This window comes from Delphinus delphis, chromosome 1 (assembly GCF_949987515.2).
Source record: "Delphinus delphis chromosome 1, mDelDel1.2, whole genome shotgun sequence".
Taxonomy (NCBI): domain Eukaryota; kingdom Metazoa; phylum Chordata; class Mammalia; order Artiodactyla; family Delphinidae; genus Delphinus; species Delphinus delphis.
The window spans coordinates 10975329-10997318 of record NC_082683.1 but is presented as its reverse complement, the minus strand read 5'-3'; the positions used below and the strand labels follow the sequence as shown (position 1 = coordinate 10997318).

General features: G+C 47.2%; 1 protein-coding gene across 1 annotated transcript in view; it reads right to left on the bottom strand.

Moving 5' to 3' along the window:
- Positions 1-21637, bottom strand: part of KAZN (kazrin, periplakin interacting protein) — a 461784-nt gene extending 440147 nt beyond the window's left edge. Inside the window, exon 1 of the mRNA XM_060032518.1 lies at positions 21394-21637. Within this exon, the coding sequence (XP_059888501.1) occupies positions 21394-21622 (229 nt within the window). The 5' untranslated portion in view covers positions 21623-21637. The remainder of the gene's footprint in view (positions 1-21393) is intronic.
- Positions 21638-21990: the final 353 nt, after the last annotated feature.

The following is a 21990-nucleotide window of genomic DNA, read 5'->3' as shown; positions in this document are numbered from 1 at the left end:
ACTGGATTTCAAAAGAAGTCAGAAGCATTTCTGACCTCAAGAAGCTCACAAGGCAAAGGAGATTCTTCTTTTAAAATTGCCCCTTTGACTGACGCCAGGGAGGGGAGATGCTGACTTGGTAGCTGACCATCTACAATGGACGAGGCTGGAAGATTCTGGTCCCCATGCTCCCACACTTCATGCCCTGCCTAAGCAGGCTTTGTAGGGTTCCTTGGGATTGGCAGACTTGCACAGCCCAGTCTGCAAAGAGGCCTTTGGGAACCACTGTGGTCCCAAGAGGTAGTTAGGGGAGGAGGCGCCCCAGTGGTTTCTGATACTCCATTGTTTGGCAAACCAGGGAAGGCTAAAGGCACAGCAGAAGTTAGGAGAGTCAGAGCTTTACTTAATGAACATATGGATTAAACACAGGTACCTTCTGCATTTAGAAGCAACAGAAATCTATCTGTGAAATGCAGCATATATTTTTCAAAAAAAAATACGTTTGCAGCACAGTCACCCCGAAGACCCCGGCGAGGGTCTGGGTGTTACAGGCAGTAGCCCCCCTCTTTCCACCCTCCAGCCCACTGATTAGCCCCATTAGCTGATGACAAGTGACTTGGCTGACCTCGGTCCAGTCCCCAGTAGACCAGCGCACAAAGGATTCAGCCTCCATCTCTAGTAATTGTCTTTTCCGTCGGCAGCTCCCCTGGGAGGTCAAAGCTCCAGCAGAGCACCCTCCCTGGAACTGCCCATCTGCTCTGTGGTCCTCCTCCAGGCCAACAAGGAAGTTCCTATACAGAGAGGCTGCCAGGATGGCTCCAGCTTTCAGGACAGGCAGAGGTGATGGAGATCCACCTATGCCACTGAACTAGCACATTGATGACGATGACGAAGACCCTTTCACTGAAGTTTAGTACGTGCCAGGGGCTCCCTGAGAGATTTCCATGTGTATCATCCCCTAGGATCCTCACAACAACCCCAAAACGTAGGTATTGTTATTATTTCCATTTTAGAGATGATGAAACTGAGGCTTAGTGAGATTATGTACTTTGCTCAAGGTCATACACAGTAAGTGGCAAGGCTGGGACTTGAACTCACAATGGTTTGATTCCAGAGCCTCTTACCCACTGAGGTAACCAGCTAGCTCCTACTACCCTACATCCCTCTTGGGCCATTTCTTTTGAATTTGTGGTGCTGTTCACTCACAGAATACAAATTTACTTTCAAGTTAAATCCTCGCAGCATGGGAATCCCTCAGTGATTATCTACACCAAAGCATCTTCCTGATGGCAGGGATTACCCACATGGAATTGAGGTTCGCTTCCAAGTGACCTGTTGGTAGGGACTCGGGGGGCAGAGTTCAATTCCTTTCCTCACCACTTATATACTGAGTGACCTTGGGCAGGGCCTTAGCTCACCTAAAAACCAAGGATAATCCCACACTAGTACCTCATAGGACTGTTGAGAAGGTTTAAACATGTAATCCACCTCAACAAAGGACACCAGTGTGTAGGTACATAGTCAAGTATAATAAAAATTAAAGGTGCTTAGCACAATTCCTGGAATATAATAAGCTCTAAGAAACCAGAGCTACTATTATTTCTTTACAAAGTCCCCAATCAAATTTTCACAGTCCATTTTAGCCAGAGATATTCTCTCTCCTTTGAACTTCTAAAGGATGTTCAAACTTCTCTTAGAAATTCCCTTTCCAACTTGTATTATGTAATTTATGCACATAATGTTTTCTCCTCTTTTAAAAAAATATTAGGTGAGAGCCTATTAGGTACCAGGCACTTCCAAGTGACTCTGCATTCACCATTGCATTCCAACCTCAAAGTGAGCTAGACTCTACTGTATTGTGCTGTTTCACAGACGGGGAAACTGAGGCCCAGGGAGGTTAAATAACTTGCCCAGGGCACATAGTAAGCAGGCAGTGAGGCAAGGACTCAATTCCAGGCCATCCACTCAGCAGCCTGGACTTGTCACTGTTTGTTGCTATGAACGCTAGACTGTAAACATCCCAGATAAGGATCTAGGTCCGAACTACTGCCCACCTTCACCATCCGGCACAGTGATGTCCCATACTAGGGACTCGGTAAGTATTGTACAAAGAAAGGGAAAGTTTCTGCAGTTACACAGTCACGAGTTTCCTCTGACAACACGTGCCCAAAGTCTACATAGCAGGGCTCCCTCATGGACTGGCCAAGACCCAGGAAACCTATCCCAGCTTCCCGCTGGGAACACGGGGGCGGGCAAAGTGGACATTTTGCCAATAATAACAATGATGATAATTACAGTAATGATCGCAATCAACACTCACTGGTCGCTGCTGCTATGCCGCGCACCGCTATCTGTGCCTTCCATGAATGCACACGTTTAATAACCTCAGCAACTCTCAGAAGTGGGTGCTCTTATCAGCCCCATTTTATGCCTGAGGAAACTTTCAATTTAAATAGAATTTTTGGAGCTTCAAACAATTTCAAAGTTATCTAATTTTTCCGTTACGCTTATAATTTAGGGAGAAGCAGATGGCACACTTTCGGAGACAGCATACACACACATACAGATGCGTGCATATATACATAGACCTTACCATTACACAAATGGGCAAACTGACACTTAGGTGAGGGTTACAGTAAATTGATCTGAGGAGCTGATCAGATCAGAATAAGCAAATCCATAGAGTCAGAAAGCAGTTAAGCGTCTGCCATGAGTATGGGGGGAGGGGAGGAGAGTGACTGCTTAATGGTACAACCTTTTCGAGGTTGATTAGAAAGTTCTGGAACTAGATAGTGGTGATGGTTGCAAACATTGTGAATGTACTTAATACCACTAAATTGTATACTTTTAAATGGTTGAAATATTAAATTCTGTGTGATGAGCATTTTACCACAATAAAAAAAATACCTTTTTCATCGTACGTGGGGTAAAATCCAGATTCTTTATCTTGGTTTACAAGAACCTTCCAGATCTGTCCTCTCCACCTGCACACTCACTCTCATTCTCTCTCAACTCCCACTATTTACTTCTCCCATACCACCCAGACCTGGAGTGTGGCTACCCCCCCCTGAGTCATGCATCACCCCGCCGCACCTTTACTCCTGCAGGAAGCCCCACCCAGAGCCCCTCGTACACTTCCTGTGCCAAGAGAAGACCCGCTTGTCCTTCAGGACTCAACTCAAGCACAGCTTCCTGTGACGTCTGCAACTGAGACCTCACTTCCCCCTGGGCAAAGTGTCCCTTACTGACACTTTTACATACCTTGCAGGTACGACTATCATGGTACTCATCACAGTGTACTGTAATATATGCTTTCATACTAGAGAGGAGCACTTAATGCTGGTTAAAAATATAGGCTTTGGGGTCACCGGGCCACCGTCCAAATCTTAACTCTACCTGCCGTGTGAGCATGGACAAATTCCTTAACCAGTCGCCTTGTTTGTAAAAGGAGGGCTAATAGTAATACTTGATGTGAGGGTCAAACACAGAAATACGTAGACAGCTTTGAGAACGGTGCCTTGCCCTTCCGAAGCACCCAGTAAACGTTGGTGTCATTCTTATCCCCTTCGTCACCATCATCCTCCCTCGGCCCCAGTAGCTTACGAGCTCCATGAGCCCAGCACAGGACCTGCCATAGAGCACACACGGGGCAATATTCCAGCGTGTTTCCATGGACATGGGCTATACACCTTACAAGCCAGATCATGCAGCCCGAGTAAAACTGACCAAGTACAGGGAAGCCAGTGCTGGACTCAGCAGCCACCTCTCGGCACTTAAGGACTTTCTTTGCTTCACAACGAGAGCTTGAAGTATCAGTAGGCAAGCTATAAGTTAATGGAGAAAAAAAATAATGCAGAGTTTAACTGAGGGTTTGTGAGTGCGTCCGTGGGGCGCTCTCTCCCGGGGAGGATGATGCACGAGCTGTCGGAGATAAGACTCTGGTCGGGCATATGTAAGGGGAGCGCAGATAGCAGTGGGCGCTCAGGGAGCCCCTTCTGCCACCGCCAAACGGGAAACCTCATAGATCAAACCACAGAATAAATGAGCACATTAAGGCTTCAGACACTCTGGGATTTGTATTTGAAATGCCAAGATTCCTACTTAAACGAGCCCCTCCTTGAATGATTTTTTGCTGTTGCTTTCAAAAGAAGTCACTCTTTGGCACCACAGGTCTTCAGTGGGAGGCTCTGGGCCGTAGTTTTCAATACTCACAGCTGATATTTATGGAACCCTTAGCACATGTGTGCCGAACACTTAACACAGGGCTTCACGTATATTAACCCGCTTAATCTTTTTTTTTTTTTTTTTTTTTTTTTTTGCGGTACGCGGGCCTCTCACTGTTGTGGCCCCTCCCGTTGCGGAGCACAGGCTCCGGACGCGCAGGCTCAGCGGCCATGGCTCACGGGCCCAGCCGCTCTGCGGCATGTGGGATCCTCCCGGACCGGGGCACGAACCCGTGTCCCCTGCATCGGCAGGCGGACTCTCAACCACTGCGCCACCAGATTAAGCCCCCCACTTAATCTTTATATAAAAACCCTGTAAGGTATGAACTCTTATCAGCCCTGTTACATAGATGTTACGTGAACCAACAAGCTGACATGCTAGGAGGTGGTGGCATTGGTAGTTAAACTCAGGAATCTGAGTCCAGCTGACGGAATGCAGTCATACAAACAAGGCTGTTGTCTTGCAGGGTCCTTGAGAGACTAAAGAGAAACAAAACGGGAAGTTCTAACATCCACGGTGGCTCATGACACCAACAGAATGACCAAAGGTATGAGCCATCTTATGCCCTGCACTTGTAAGAGGCAGCTCAAACAGTCCTCTGAGGAGCTGGCTCAAGAGTCAATAGCTATTTGATGGACACCCACCACTATATTACAAATGGTTGGAAGCAAACTAAATGCAAATGAAGCCACGGGGGCAGAAAACCAGCCTTCCCAAGTGTATCCTGCCTGCATTGAAGTGCCCTGGTCCTACCCCCGAGCTTAATATTTCATGCGAAAGGCAACACTGAGGTCGCCACTCCAAGAAACCCAGGGGAGAACGATCAGGATGGCAGATGGAAGCCTCCCCCTTGTATCTCAGAAATGCCAAGAGGTGTGGGTGATGGGCTGAAATGCCCAAACAAACCAGAGTGAGCCTGGGGCTGAGGCTGACTCATGGGCAGAGGGGCCCAGCCCTCACCTTTATTTACATTGCTTGGAGCACATAAAGTCCAAGAAAATGTAGTGTTTTAATTTGGGCATCTGGCTTGTGCTTCTCTTCTCTTCTCTTCTCTTTTCTTCTCTTCTCTTCTCTTCCCCCCCTCCCTCCCTCCTCCCCCCTCCCTCCCTCCTCCCCCCTCCCTCCCTCCTCCCCCCTCCCTCCCTCCTCCCCCCTCCCTCCCTCCCTTCCATTAATGGGCAGAGTCACAGGCTTATATTATCTCTGCTTAAGCCAGGAAAGACGATATTCCCCAGACTAAACAATCTAAGATATTCTTTAAGGAGGACCTGATTGACTTGGCGACACTGCTAAAGGTCACCAAGTGTAGAAGTTCAGAAATGGGACGGCCTTTAGCCAGGTCTCATCCAGCGGGCTCATTCTGACCGAGCCAGTGTCCCAGCCCCTGAGCGGCCGTCTGGGACACCTCTCCCAAGTTGTGGAGGTGGAGGTGGGAGCGCAGGACTCGGGTCTTTGGTCAGTTGGCATCGCCGGTCGGGACAGAGGCTGGAGCTTCCCTTTTTGTCACTCTTTAGTCTCAGGTACAGTCAGGGCTAGCATCCAGTCCTCTTGGTCCCCCGCTGGGTCCTTCCCCCTCTGCTCTTTCCTCCTTTGGCTTCCGGCAGAAGGTGAGCACCTTACATATCCTAGCATCCTAGCGCCAAGGACCAGGCCTCATCGATCAGAAAATGCGCCTGGTGGAGGCTAACCGAGCGAGTAAACAAACAACAGCCTGGACCCACCCCGGGGCCTGCTGGGAGGCCGCACATGTACGCACGTTGACGGCACCAGTTTACGACCTTTACGACATTTCTGGAGGACGTGGCAAGTGCCAGGCGGTGTGCTCGGCTCTCCAACGCACCCTCTCCTGTGATCTCCCAGCATGGGATGTCGGGATTAGTGTTATCCCTGGGGGCAGAGTGGGGCCCAGACTGTAGAGCAGCGTGCCCACCACACACAGCTAACACGTGTCAAGAGAACAGGATATGCATCCACGCGAGGGACGCGAGATCTCTGCCCTACGCTATAAACGCTGAACTTACCTGTGTCGGCATCTTAATTTGTTCAAACAAGGCATTACAGTGAAAGCCAGTGAGACGCTTTCCTAGTCATTACTGTCTTCTCAACTTTCTCTGCGTTGTGCCCAAATGACAGCATACTGTTACTGCTAAACTTTTGTCTTCGATGGCCCGTCTGAATGCAAAACACAAGAAAGGGAAGCTCACACTTCGTGTTCTTCCTATTTTTTTCCTCCCGAACTTCTAAACCCAGTGTGGGAGTAGCTTTCCCAACACGCCTGGCAGATGGTCATCTAGGCCCTGGTGACGACCGCATCCCTCTGGACAGCTCTCCTGTGAGCCAAAACTGGCCTCTCTCTGATGTTCCCGCCTAAGTCCCTGGTGGCCCACCAGCTATATATATATATATTTTTTTTGCGGTACGCGGGCCTCTCACTGTTGTGGCCTCTCCCGTTGCGGAGCACAGGCTCTGGACGCGCAGGCTCAGCGGCCGCGGCTCACGGGCTCAGTCGCTCCGCGGCATGTGGGATCTTCCCAGACCGGGGCACAAACACGCGTCCCCTGCATCGGCAGGCGGATTCTCAACCACTGCGCCACCAGGGAAGCCCCCACCAGCTAAATATTAACCAAACACAAAAGAAAAGAAATGAAAACCATTCACTGGGTCTTCCAGTTGATTTTAATTGCAGGTAATAAACCGTTGCTAAAAGGAAGGTTTAGAGTAAGAAGGTGCCTATTAGCTTAGGGTGTTTGCAGTGGAACAGTGAAATGATTTTGTAAATGCCATCTTCTCTAATAAATCTGTATGCTACTGGAGAGATTAGGCCATTATCCAGCGCTGGCATAAATAGAAAATGAGATGAGGGATCACATGCTTGAGGGGTTTTAGGAGTCAGCCGGAGATGGGGCAGGGTGATGCTGGTTAGCGAATGCAGTTGGCCAATCAAATCATATTGGCCGAAATCTAGTTTAGGGCCAGTTTTGTTATTCTGACTATAACCGGTGCTTTCCAATGTTCATACCAGGAAGCCACCATAGAAATTTCTGCCTAAATAAAGAAGGGTTTTCTTAAAGCCAAGGGTCCAAATCATAGATTTATCTGATTGTGTCACAGCGAGGCAGAGTTGAGTTTGAGGAACAGAAGAACCCCTTAAAATCAGAAGACTCAAGGCCTGGGGCCGTAGCCATATGTTTCCAAGGCACTTACTGAGCACCTAACTGCACATGGCATCGCTGAGAACCGCACTGCACAGGGCTGAACACATACGTCCAGGCAGGTGCATTCTGTAGCCGCAGCCCCAAGCTGTGGGCCACAGAGACTCTGGGTGGCCAGAGAGAGTGACTTAGAGGAAGCCCAAAATCCACATGTCTCCAATGTGCTGCCTGTGGACAGAATGAAGCATTTTTATTGCATGCATGTGCCATTATCTTTCAAATATATGTAAATGCAGAAGCAGCAGCCGCTTAAGAATGTTACTGAATTCAATGCATTCTTTTGCATTTATGTATTTCCCCAGAGAAGTAGGTAAAAAATACAACTGCTAATATGTAAGGGACAGAATTCACTGAAAATCTCTCTCTCTCTTTATCTCTCTCTCTGTCTCTCTCTCTCCATCATTAAAAAGAATATATGTAAAAATATGGATGGCAGAACATTAAATCCACATGTAAACCAATGCTGGAATAGCCATCTTGGCTACAGTTTAAACCATTGAAAACTGGCTCCTGGCTAATGTTAGAAGCGTGTGCATGCTCACGAGGGAAGGGATCGTTTTGTTGGTACTAGTTTGGGTACCTTATTATCTGTTTCATCTGAATACCACCTACTACCTCAGCCTGCCAGCCTTTGTGAGTTAAGCTTTTCAGTCCTTACCCTCCCTGTCCATTCTTGTTGCAGACATCTGTATGATTTCTCATATGACCATTTATGGATTCTGACCGTGACCTCAAATACAAGTCTAGGTACATGTGTGTTTAAAGGGCTGGAAAGCATACTCAGCAGGACATAAGAAGAAGTCTGGCTCCTCCCAGGAGAAAGGCCTCTAAGCAACACAAAGATATCAGGAGAAAGACCTGGGATCTGGGGCAGATCCAATCTTGCCTGTCCAATCTTGCCTATGGGGGACAGAAATCAGCTGGAGAAATAAAGAGAATTTCACTCCAAGGTGGGAGAATTCAGAGTTCAATAATATACTATGCTATTAATAATGAAGAGTTCTATCTATTGAATCCCAAAGTCCACCAAGCTTTGTGCCAGGCACACTATGTGTTATTCCATTAACCCAGGCAGTAATTTTCCCCCCAGGAAAAAACACTGGGCAATGTCTAAAGACTTTTTTGCTTGTCACGTTATAGGGGTGCTACGAGCATCTAGTGGTGTAGACCAGGGACGCTGCTAAACATTTTACAACGCACAAGTCAGCCCCCACGCAAAGAATTTTCTGGCCCAGAACGTCAACAGTGCTGAGGTTGAGAAACCCTGCACTAAACCATCCTAATCACTCTAGAAAGGAGGAATTATCGGCCTCGTTATAGAGGAGGAAACAGAGCTGTAAGGTCCCACAACCCAAGTCATATCGCCAGGATCTGGATCGGATCTGTCTCACTCCCTTTAACCCAGGTATCTGCTATATTATCTTGAAGATGGAAATGACCTCCTCATTTCCTAAATAAGGAAATTGAGGCTCAGATGCCAAGTGTCCTGCTCTGTATCTCACTGCTACTGGCGATTCTTTGTCCCTTCACAGCTCGAGGTCTGTAATGATGACTAATCACAAACGACTTCACCTCAGACCACGAAGCTGCCAACAAATGTCTCTTTCTCTTGTCCATTAACCATTACACCCCTAGTAATTAACTTCTTGTTTCTGCTCCTTTAACACTGTAATCTGGTGGTTTGATTGCTCAAATCTAATTCACTAGCTTAATCAATCATTATTAAGCTCCTTCTGTATGCTAAGCACTGTAAAGGTGCGGGATATAAATGGGTCAGAAGGCAAATGGAAGAGAACTGCAGGTTCAGGGCTTGGCAAACTATACTCCAAGGAATGCCTGTTTTTGTAAATAAAGTTTTATTGGAACACAACCACGCCCATTTATTTACCTATTGTCTACGGCTGCTTTCACATTACAGCAGCAGAGCTGAGGAATTATGACAGATATCCTATGGTCCCCAAAGCCTATAATATTTACTATCTGGCCCTTGGCAGAAAAAGTTTGCCAACTCCTACACTAGCTCCATCATTCAAGCCACAAGAGCAAGCACTGAAGTGAACTCCCAACTGAATCAAGAAGCACTTTCTTTCATCTCCACGTGCAGCTACAATATCTATTGTCAGTGGCGGGAATCCGAAGTGTTTAATGCTAATACAAATCTAAAACTCAAAAACACTGGGCAATGTCTAAAGACTTTTCTGGTTGTCACACTGTAGAGGTACTACAAGCAAACATTTTGATCCTAAAAATACTTTCTGCTCTTCTAGAGCCTATTATAAAATAGATCTTCAAATGCATTTCAAATGTGTATTATTTCTATTTTGCTATCAGAGGTTTGGGAAGCCTTTAGCGACTGTCCCTCGTCACACTGAAATGAAACAGAGATCAGAGTCCCAGCCGATAGATTAGCTGCTTAGGTGTCAGTTCACTACAGCGGGTTGTCTGCTGCGCTGCAGAGGCCTCCGGGCTGATACTTCCTTTCCACTCTCCTTGGGTGCACAGCAAAAGACCCCATTCTGATTTTCCCTGAGTTTTCTGCCACACTGTTGGACTTCAGTCTGTGGATGAGATTCCACTGATCTGAGTTCAAGGTTTAGATGTGAGCTTGGAGCAGCAGGAGGTCCACCAACTATCTAGGCAGTTACAGCCACAGCAGCACTGAGAACACGTGCCTGCACAGCCAACAGTTTAGGTGGACAATTGAAACCAACATGTTTTGGACGGATGTTAACTCAAAGACTCTGATAAAAGAGATCCTAAAGGTTCCAAAGTGTCTCCCTGAAGGGACAGTGAAGAGAGAGAAATTAGGCAGATTTACTGATGGCTACATCCTGCCCCCGACACTCAGAGAGTACACACACATCCACGTGCTGAGACCATAGGTCCCCTCACGGACGTGCTTCCCATATTCAAAAATCCTAAACGACGATGGTGTCAGTGGAAAAACTTGTCCTTCATACGAAAGTCATTCCCAGATCCAATAAGACAATCAGGAAGTTCCCCGGGTGCAAACCTGCTCTGGTTGACAGGTCTCTAACTGCTTTTAGGGGAGGCCAGAAGAGGAGAAACGCTACGTTCAGGCATGAATAAGATGGGTCATTGAAAGAGAAGTCAAATGACTGAAAACCCCACGGAGAGGATGAAAGAATTTAGTGTGAAAAATAAGATTAAATCTGTAAAACTGGATGGTCCCTTTACCATGGGTAGACATTGGATATGGGAGCTCAGAGTATGAGAGCACAGTCTTGGGGTGACGGTGTCACCATCCAGGTCTTACAAGACAGGGCGGCCCATGCTCAAGAGGGCTTGGCCAAGGCAAGGTCAGATCTCACCCAATCATAAGTTCCAGGGCAGCCCTCTGCCACCATTGTGCAGTCACGGTGGGATCTTGCAGTGGGAGAAAGAGAGGACAATTTGGTTCAATGACAAGCTCAACAATCTTGAACAAATCAGTTTAAATCACTGTCCCTCAGTTTCCTAATTTGAGAAATAGATTGCTGTGTCTACTTCAATTCCATCCTATGGGCCAGTTGGTAGGATCCACAGAGACAATGCCTGTGCAAGTCTCCGTATACCACAAAGATCTGCAAAGATCTACAAAGATCTGGGTAGTGATATGCTCTAGTGTTTCCCTAGTGCCTCCTGGGTGCAAAGGAAAGAAAAGCGGATAAAAGCAGCAGAACCCTGGAAAAAGGATTCTGAGCATTGGCTTTTGCTAGATGGATGCTAGACCATCCATCCATCCATCCATCCATCCATCCATCCTCATGGTCTAGCATGAGGATGCTAGACCAAGCTTTTGCTTTAGAGGCAAGGTGATAACACTGAAAGTGTTGAAGGGTGTGTTTTGAGTTATCCCACGGTGGAACCAACCCATGAATTGACCAGCTGAGTTTTAACAAGGTTCTATTCTATTGGTCCATGATATTGACCCACACCGTAGAAAATCTGGCCAGAAATAATGATCCTTCTCCAGAGGACTTCCATTAAGACTTGAACATGCCTCCTTGCAGGGCTGCCTGGTACCACGTCGAACTGTGAACAGAGCAATCCGAGCACGTCTGCTAGCTAACGGGCTAACGGTCTCTACAGAATGGCGGCCAGGCCTTGCCTTTCTGTTAACTCCCAAATCTAAAGCTGTGTCGAGAAATAGTCCCGGTTTTTTCTTGCTTCACGTGGTAAACCTTGTAGGAACCGGAAAAGCGATCTACTTGATGAATGCATTAATTAAGATAATCAGGATGCATATAATCACAGGTCAGTTCTCCCCAGCCATCATTCATCAGGCTCTGTGGTGCCACAACTGCACTCTCCAGGGTCAGTATCAAATTTCTAAATTTCGTACCTTGCCATCGTCAGGAAATGGCGAGCACAGAATTCCAAATGGCAAGAATGAGGCGGAAAGGGTGACATAAATCCCACTGTGTTCCAAGTTGCACTTACTGAATTAAAGACACCATCCTCAATGGTGTCAAAAAAATTCAAGTTAATCAAGGAAAATGAACTAATTCATTTGTTGCAGCTGACAAGAGGCGCCAGCCTTGGCCAGGAAGATAATATATATAAGGGGTGAGTTTATTTTGAAAGATGCAGAGCTATACCTGCATTGAAATTCATATCTTTTCTTGTTCTCTTTGGAGAAGAAAACCCAACTATTATTCAAGATCTAAACCCTATATCATGCACATCTTCTTTCTCCTTAAGAAATGCTCTTTGAGGGAGAAGGTCCAAGCCAGCAGCTATTCTCTGCAGTATCCAATCCCAGCCTACCCCCAAAGTTGCACTCTAATGATCTCTCATGGGCAGTTTAACCTTAGTAGAGAAATTAATGTATTTTCCCAGCATGCTTTTCTTACATATTGCCACTGTCATGTACATCTGTGAAGGCTTCTGTATTTGTCACTTCATCATCTATTTTCCCATTACACCTGTCTAGACCTTTATTATAAAATGTAATTATACTTCCATGTCAGTCACACCTACTAGCCTAAGAGCTCCAAGATAACTTGCTCCATATCTTATTGAATCTGTGGTCCCTGAACCTATGTGCCCAATCTCTCAAGCTAGATGGAGACAGAGAGAAGAAAGGAGGAAAGGAAGAAAAGAAAATGAAGGGGAATGGGAGGGTTGGTCTGGAAGCAAAAAGACAAAGCCATCCTCCTGGCATGTCTTTGTGCTGCCTGGCACAATATCTCAATATTCTTTTTTTTTTTTTAATTTATATTTGGCTGTGTTGGGTCTTCGTTGCTGCATGCGGGCTTTCTCTAGTTGTGGCGAGCAGGGGCTACTCTTCATTGCAGTGTGCGGGCTTCTCGTTGCGGTGGCTTCTCTTGTTGTGGAGCATGGGCTCTAGGCACACGAGCTTCAGTAGTTGCAGCACGCGGGCCCTAGAGTGCACGGGCTTCAGTAGTTGTGGCACATGGGCTCAGTAGTTGCGGTGCGCAGGCTTAGTTGCTCTGCGGCATCTGGCATCTTCCTGGACCAGGGATTGAACCCGTGTCCCCTGCATTGGCAGGCAGATTCTTAACTACTGTGCCACTAGGGTAGTCCTCAATATTCTTGCTGTAGTGAAGCAGGCGGGCTCCAGGGTCAGGTGAACCTGTGTTCCAATCCAGCAGAAGACCACTGTCTAGATCTCGGAAAAGCAACTAAACCTTTCTAAGCCTCAGTTTCTTCATTTGTAGAATGGAGGCGAGAACATTATCTAACTCGCTGTGATAGGAAGTCAGATGAGAAAATGTCATCAATCACACCCCACAGGGTCTGGGAAAGTCCAGAAAAAAAAAAAAAGCCTCAACAGATGCTGACTATTGCTATCACTATCCTCTTGGATCATCTTCAAAGTCTCTGCAGCTCCCCAGTTCTGATCCTGGAACATCTCTTTTCCTAAAACTGAGTCAACCCCCTGCTAAGAAGCTCTGGGGGCCACTGTCCCCTTTCCTTGAAACTTTCAGTCCTCTATGTGACTCCCTCCAGCTGAAGCCCAGCAGCGAGGCAGAGAGAAGGGAGATTCTCACATTTAAACAGGGTTCAGCCACTGAACTGCCCTCTTACCTCTGGCCACACACCAATCCTTCCTGGCTACAGACTCTCCGGCAGTGACAAAGCATCTTTCGTACAGTGGAGCTCTGAGGATTTATGATGAATGACTTAGTGTCTGACATGCAAATCCTAACTATAATTGCCACAACGCCAGCTTTAGAACAAAAATGATTTCTTGGGCAGGAATGGGAAAAACTATGCAAAGCTGTACAGCATCCTGGCTGGGACAACAGGCAGTCTCTGGAGGCACATTTACTTGGGTTTATATCCTGGCTCTGCCACTTGCTAGCTTGGTGACCCTGGGCAAGTCACATAACCTTTCTGGGCCTCAATTTTCTCATCTGTAAGGTGGCAAACCCAGTACTCACCTGAGAAGGTAGTTAAAAGGCTTAATTGAGATAATACAGGGAAGGGGTTGAAAACAGTGTTGACATATGGCAAATAAACACAATTAAAACCATCTACCATTAAACCAATGATCTTCATGTAAAACATGACAAGTCGACCGAATTCCGCACACTGTAATTTAAAAATCATGGATTTGTTCATTCATTCAGTCAGTCAACAACTATTTACTGGGCTCTTGCTATGTGCCAGGCACTGTTCTAGGTGCTGTGAATGGAGCAGAAAACAAACAGATGAAACTCTCTGCTCTCACAGAGCCGCCATCCTAAGACTCACAACTGGTGTCTCCTCTAATGCCCGGCATACAAAGTGGTTCTCAGCCAGGGATGACGTGGCCTCCCAACGGACATTTGGAAACATCTGGAGACATTTTTGGTTGTTACAACTGGGGTGTGGAAGGTTCTACTGGCATCTAGTGGGCAGAGGACAGGGACGCTGCTAAACATCCTACAATGCACACGATGTCCCCGCCCCCCCCCCAACAAAGAAGTATCCTGCAAATGACAACAGTGCCAAGACTGGGAAATCCTAGTGTAAAGGAATCTGTGAGTAGTTATACGTCTTTTGTTGGGCGTGGTCTTGGGCCACTGGGGGCCACCGAGGCCACTGGGAGAGAACTCGGAAAGGGGGAAGATATGGGTAGGAGGGAGAATAATAGGACCACAGGATACCAGCTTTGCTTGGAATCATCCTTCCCAAGAGAGAATGCATTCAAAGTCTGAGAAGTAGGAGGCCCCAACGCCGGGATCAATATGGTTCTTTTCATCGGGGACAAGTGACCCTTGGGTTGCTAACCTTGTAAGCAGGACCCAATTCCCTCTTTGTCGGTTAACCTCACACTTAAGGGAGAGGGATTCCTGCTTCCCTATGGTTTCATGTAAGGACCCAGAAATTACCATCAGTTTAGGAAAACATTAATTAAGAATGGAGACAAGCCTATAGCTCCGTCAACCTTCCTAATGAACAAACCGAAAGATACTTCTGATTTAGGAGACAATACAGGTTTAAAGAGCAGAGAGCCTCGGTGGGTTTGAATTCCTGGATCAGTCACTACCAGCCAAGTGACCCTGGGCATCAAAGTGAGATGAGTAAGGGCACGGACTCCGGAGCCAGAGCTTGGTCGCTTAATGGCCCTCTGGCAAGTAACAGATCATTTTCGTGCCTCGGTTTTCTCATACGTAAAATGGGTACAATGGTACCTGCCTTATAAGTCATTACAAAAATTAAATGCATTAATTCAGAGAAGCACTTAGAACAGTACCTAGCTCCAAGCAAGACTATGTCAAAGCTTGCTGTCATCATCACCGTCGTTGTCATTACTATGTCATGGTAGACAGGTGACCTAACCTCTCTGGGTCCCAGTCAGTTTCCTCTTTTCAAAAATGGGCACAACAGTTGTCACTTCATTGGGCTCCAGATACATTTATGCATGTTAAGCACTCGGGAAGATACGTGACATGTTGGAAGTCCTTATTGCTATTATTTATTGAAAAGTTTGACAAAGCACTGACACTAGTTCTAATTTAGTCCTACATTACACTATTCACCTTCACTGAAAAGAAAATTACATGGTATCAGGATGGTTCCAGAACCCCCAAGAGGTGAGCTCCGAGAACCATAATGAAGTACCCAAGGTGAGTGTAAACTATCGGCTCCGGACCCACCTTCCTGTAGGGGGCACTTTGCTCTTAATGATTCACATTACTTCAAACGATCTGCAGAGCTGAGACAATATTGGGAATGGAAGGCCTTTCCATCCCCTTCAATCCGGCGCTTGCTCTGGTGGAAGAGAAGAGAAGGGGTAGAAGCTGGGCGGGTAGCCCCTCCTCCCATTTCTCTCCATCCTCCCAGCCTGACTGCCCATCACAGCAGGGGCAGAGGCCTCAGGGGGCGCTTTGCTGGTAGACCTGCCTGTTACAAGCTCCATACGAGCTTTCATGCTAGGGTCTCAATATATTGGAGGGTGAAGGGGACAAGGGCTTTTCCGAAGTCTGACCCAAAGGTCCAGCAAGTCAACAAAGACACTAAAACAAGTTGAGAACCAATGATATCCCATCACACAGAAGCCACCTGCTCAAACAGTTGTCCTTGCCAAACTCACTGCAACTACATTCAGCTTCTTTCATGTTTCTAGCAGCTCAGGACTTCAAGGGGGAAGCAAGAATGCCCACAGAGCACAGCCTGGAGCCTGCCACCGAGATCTGAGGTTGCAGCAAACAAGCAAGAATGTTCTGGTCTCATCCAACCACATGGGAAAGAAGAAGAGATTCCTTCGCCTGGTCTCCCTCCAGCTTCTCCACAGTCAAGATGGGCCTGGCAGGGGACCTTGAGGATGGTGACATGAGCCAGTGGGACGCTTACCTGCCCCGAATTGTCAGGAACAATCCGCGGCAATGGACGGTCACCCTCTTGGCTTCAGGGAAGCTGTCTTTTCCTAAAGGATTCTGCCTGAACCCTCTTTGCCTGCATTTCTGATGACTAGGACATTGCAATGACTGCTGTTGGTGGCTTCCCTTGTCATCCCATGTGTTACCCTTGTCATCCCATGTGTTACTCACCCTAATATCCAACCCAAACAGTATGGACTAATTTTCATTTACAAGCTCACTTAAAAACCCATTCCCTGGCCTCAGCAGGCAGAACGAGTTCCATTCTTGCCTGACGGACGGCAGGGGGTGAGAAGCCAAGCACTAACGCTCACACAAACCAATACTGGAAAAGGTCTGAAAAGAACTGAGAAATTCATGCTGATTTCACTTTCCTTAGCTATGTAACTCAGGAATAAATATAAATGAAATATGCAATGAATATGGCCGGGACCCAGGCTTGACCTTCTGGGCCCCATATGACTTGCATGGTGAGCAGGCAGTGTTTCAACGAGCACCCCCCACCCGCCAAGGCCATCTGCTAGAAGCTCACTGGCAGCCAGGAAGTCACAAATTATAAGCTACAGGATTCCTCAAAAGTGCCAGCAGTCTTGGGGAGTAGAGGGGGTAAAGGCATGGGGAGAACATGCCTTGTCTTATGCTGGGAGGATGTGTGACTAGGCTCCTATTATAAAAATCAGATTGGCTCAAACTTAGTATCAAAGAAGTTTTGAAAAACCTCAGTAAATCCTGAAATGCTGGAAGTGTGAAATTAACCAGAACCATAAACTTGACTTAAGGGCATTTTCCAAAGACAATGGAAAGACAGTAAATCACAGTCAATCAATAACTAATTTCAACCGGGCTGTGCTGATCTGTACCTGTTCTCTTTGGGACCATGCATGGTGATTTTCAGGAAGAATTTTGAAGTCCCATCTCATGACAGCCTACCAGATCAGGAAAAGACAGACAAGTCTCTTTCAGCCCATTGATATGGCTGGAAAACCAAGCCATGGGTACTGGATGAGCTCTGTAACTTACAGGTGAGCTAACAAAAGGGCCCCCGAGATTCCACCACATTTTGTTCCATCCTCTCTGCCACGTGAAAATCCTCTTCTCAAAAAAGATAAACGTCTGCTTGGGAAAACAAGAGTATGTAGAGGCAGAACAAATTGGGAAGGGGATGCCAAAGGCGATCCCCAAAGGGGATGCTTTGATTTTGAAAAGCAACAGTGTCTAGCATCTCTGCAGACTACTCACACATTCGATTCAGTCCCAAGGTAATTTATACTTCACCAAAGAGTTTCCAGTGTTACAGTAATGCTAGATAAGAGCCATCAGCCCTGAAGTAACAGCCTACTTTAATGCCTGGGGAGAAAAAAAATAAAACTTGCATCTATTTATGGAAATCTACAAAGGTGTAAGAAAATGACACTTTTCCCCATCCCCATCTAACAGATGCAGTAAACAGTAAGTCCTCAACACCCAAGAAAGATGCTATGAGCATTTCCACTTACGTAGGCATATAAATACAATTATTTCCTTAAAAAAACAAACCACAAAAATATTGGCAGTAGGTATACATCCTACTGGGCGTAGGTATTTTATGTTATCTACAGTTAAACACCTATTTGAATTGGGTACGATGGAACTTAATTGTTTTAGTCTACGCATAGCAAAGCAACCAACTGAATCTAATATTAGCCCTTCATCAGATAAAACATTTTCAGAGAAACAAACTGCTATATTTTCCCCTCAAAGAATAGCAAGCATTTTAAACACATTTCCCAGAGATGTTACGCCGAGGAAAACAGCTTAGAAATGTGACTTTAAACAAACCCGTTCTCTGGCTACCAACAACAAGACAAATTGGAACAACTGCCTGGCTCTGTTCTCTCCAACGCTCCTTCTGTCCACCTGTCAAAGGCAGTTGTGACCCCACCAACCTAAGAGGCAGCTCTGGAGCCTTGAGATGCGCCACCCTGCGCGGATGCCCTGTGCTCCGCATGCCAGCATCCTCATTAGGGATTATCCGACTCACTTGAAGCAGGGAGAGAGGAGATGGGCTGGCTGCCAAGCGTTTCTTTCAACACAGATTCTGAAAGAAGATCCTGCAAAGTGCCGAAAGCCCAGATTTTCAGCAGTTCACTTTCTAGACTCTGTTACGTAGCAACCATGCCAGCTCACGGAGGGTACCAACCAAGTTAATATTTTGTTTAAATGACACACTCCATTAACTCTCTAGGAAAACCCAAGTTTTCTTCATCAACTTACCTACTGTCAGATAGCCTCACTGGAACAAGACATCCACTGGTGGATTGGTGAGCTTCTTTAATTTATTAACAAAAAAATTTTTAACAAAAAAATCTGAAAATGGATCTAACAGTTTCTCAGCAGGGAGAGCAAAAGGTGACCCTTCCCTGTAACCATTTGGGCTAATATTATTAAAAGGAAATTAGCAGGCACTTAATATGTACATAATGTCCTTTAGTTAAAAGATGACTTATACAGTTGCATTTTGAAAGATACTCATTTCATTCAAAACCTTGATTTGAAAAGTGATAACTCAATAACACTAAATGCTCATAGGGTTTGAGCCCATTGACTTGCACCAACACAGACAAAATAAAAACAGAAGACTCATTCGGAAGAATTAGGAACCCCCAGGAACCGAGCTTCTGTGAGCCTTCCTGGAGGCATATGACAAAGAAGCGTGAGAAGCCAATGAACCACACTTTGAAATTAACTTGAGAGCCCGGTGCTTTCCTTTAGTAATACGAAAGCACTAGCAAAAGAAACTACCAGACCACCTCTGCAGAAGGTTTCCCTTCCAGCAGAATGCTGCCACATGTCATGAGAACACACAACAAAACAAAACAAAAACAAAACCCAAAACACTCACAGAGGCTAAATAATGTAAAAAGTACTGTATTGAGGAACTGTTGCCATAGATAAGTAAATGATGCCGCACTGGATTTACATGGGGGTCTTGTTTTCTTTTCAACCATCACATCAGTTTAAATTGACATCAATTTAGAGGGATACGTGGCCAACCATTAAGCTGAGTTAAAATCTTCAACATTTTATTTTCTGATTATAAAATCATTAAACTCCCCCTAGTAAAGGTTTTGAAAAATACCAATGGTACACAGAGGAAAAATCAAAACCATCCTTCATCCAACCACCCACAGACAGCCCCTGGCCTGGGCAGGCATGTTTCTAAGAATATGAGGAAGCTGCTGGTTCTGTGTGTTTTTAGGGATATCAAGAAATCCAAAAGCCATTTTTCCATTTCCACAGCCTTGTGCATTTTTGTAGGAAAAAACAAAAAGGAAACAGTCCCCTCTTGCTCCACTACAACAATTTAACCGTCAGCCAAGTATCACAATTTCCAAGTTGAATGTGCAGATCGTTGCGGCACCGACCCCTCCTTAGCACGCTCAGACTGCAGCTAGACCCAGGACTCAGATAAAAGCCACTTAACTTTTCCTCCGCTGAGAAAGAAGCGGATGGTGGGAAATGAACTAGCATTGTTCAGTCCCCCATACCATGACTTTTGATTCTCAGCAAAATGCCAGTTTTGCGCTATTTCTTTAAGGTTGAAAAAGTCCCTGCCTATGAAAAGTAAAGCATGACCATGCAGTCTAACTTCCCTTTTTTGCCCGGGTGCCAGCAGAGAGCATCTTCCACACACAATGACATAACAAGGGATAAATGATAGAATAACCAGATACCCACATTGAAAACTGTGCAGCAAGCTCATACCAGGCTCACAACACCTTCCCACCATAACGTCATGCTACTTTGGTACCAAATTACTGCCCCAAGACTCTTGACGGACTCCTGAAGTACCAAGTTAAGATCTGACTTGGAACTGAACATACACTGCTAATGTTCAGGCTTAACATCTCACAGCAAAAAAAAACAAGCACACCTACCCCAGCAAGGTAAAGAGGAAACAGAAGCTGATGGAGAGAAGGCATTAATATGAAAACAGACTCTCTCTCTCTCAACACTTAGGAGAAGCCTTTGAAATAATAACAGAACTAGAAAATATTTCTAAGCCACTGAGCCTTTGGTACCTCATACTTCATCAAGTGACATATTTACACAAGTGGCCCTCCTGGACTGGATATTTCTTCTGTCATATTCTGGATTTCAGCTGTTTAGCTTACAATCAAATGACATTAATAACCGGTGACAACGTTTCTTAAAGGGCAATTAGGCAAAAAAAGAAAAGACATCCTGAAAATCCAGCCTACCCTTTTACTTTTTAATTCACAGAAACCAAACAGTATTTTTTTTCTTTTTTTTCAGGGGATGCTTCCTCCACCTTTAACCCATGCATGAGGGTTTCAGAGCTTCATCACTGCCAATGTCAACATAGACTGTCCTTATTTTCCCCTCCTCCTAACTGCAAAGAGTCCCTTCAGGCGGCGGCTACCTGGAAATCCACCATCTAAGCCTTCATTTCGCCAGGAGCCCATCACTCAGCCTTTGAGGTCTAAGATTTCCCCCCCTGGAAAGTGCTCACAGTGTTTATATTTGCTGGAAATTTAAACTCCCTGCTGAGCACAGCATCTACTGTTGCATCGATATATTCCACTGCCTGCGCGATCTCAAATGGGGAGAAAATAAAGTCCAGATGCAATCGAGACAAGGGATTTGGCATCCGTGGAGAAAAGTGCAAACCAGTCCAATCCTCTACCCCAAGCGCGGCAGCAGAGTCTGGAGCTCCCTCTCCGGGAGTCATTCCAAAGGAAGGAGCCTCCGGAACTGGGGGGAGCTGTGGCATTCACCCCTGCCGCGGGTGAGGGCAAAGGCCCGGGCATGAAAAGTTTGCCCAAGGAGCTGGGGGCTGTGTGCCATCTGAAGGGCACTTTCTGCTACCGGTAGGGACGCGCCGGCTGAGCCTCGCTCGCGCTGGCCAGGACAGGCGTGACCGTGTGAACCCGGGCGCAGCGTGCACCCGGGTTTTCGTTAATGACAGCAGCCTGCAACTCCCAGCAGGGGAGCAGCGCCGGCCACCGCCGGGCGGAAAGGGTTACAAGCCACAATGCAAGGCGGTTTCGCCGCGGCCGTGGGGCACCGAGTCCCCGGCCCCCTCCGGGTCCGGGTCCTGCTCTCTCGCCTCTCCTCCGCCCCGGCCGCCGTACGATCCCTACCTTGCGCGCTGTGCTGGTGGTTCTCCATGTTCGCCGCCGCCGAGTCCGCCGCCGCCGAGGCGCTGGCCGCTGCTCCCGGGCCCGGGCCGGGGCCGCCGCCGCCGCCGCTCAGTTCCGCCAGTCTCCGGTTGGTGGCCGTGAGTTCGGCTCGCAGGTTGGTCATCTCCTGGCTGGCCGACTGGACCGCCCCATCGATGCGGAGCGCGAGCTGCTTATTGTCTTCCATCATGCTCAGGATTTTGGCCTGGGGGCGACAGAGGTGACAAAGAGCTGCATGATGCGCCGGGGGCGCGCGGCCGGGCACCCCCGGCTCTACCTGTTGGGTCCCCCGCGGCCCGGCTCCCCCGAGCCCCGACCCCTAGGCACCGGCAGCGCCGGCTCCTCCGGCGCAGGAATGACAGCGGCGCCTCCAGCCGGATCCGCGGCGGTAGCGAGGCGGCGGGGGGGGGGGGGGGGGGGGAGGAGAAAGAGGAGGAGCAGCGACCGCCTAGACCCCGGCGCCGAGCGCGGCTCGGAGACGGACACCGCGCGCCGCCCGCACTCTTTCCGTGGAGCCTACCATTCGCCGCGCGCTCGGGAGGGGGCCCGGGCCGGGGG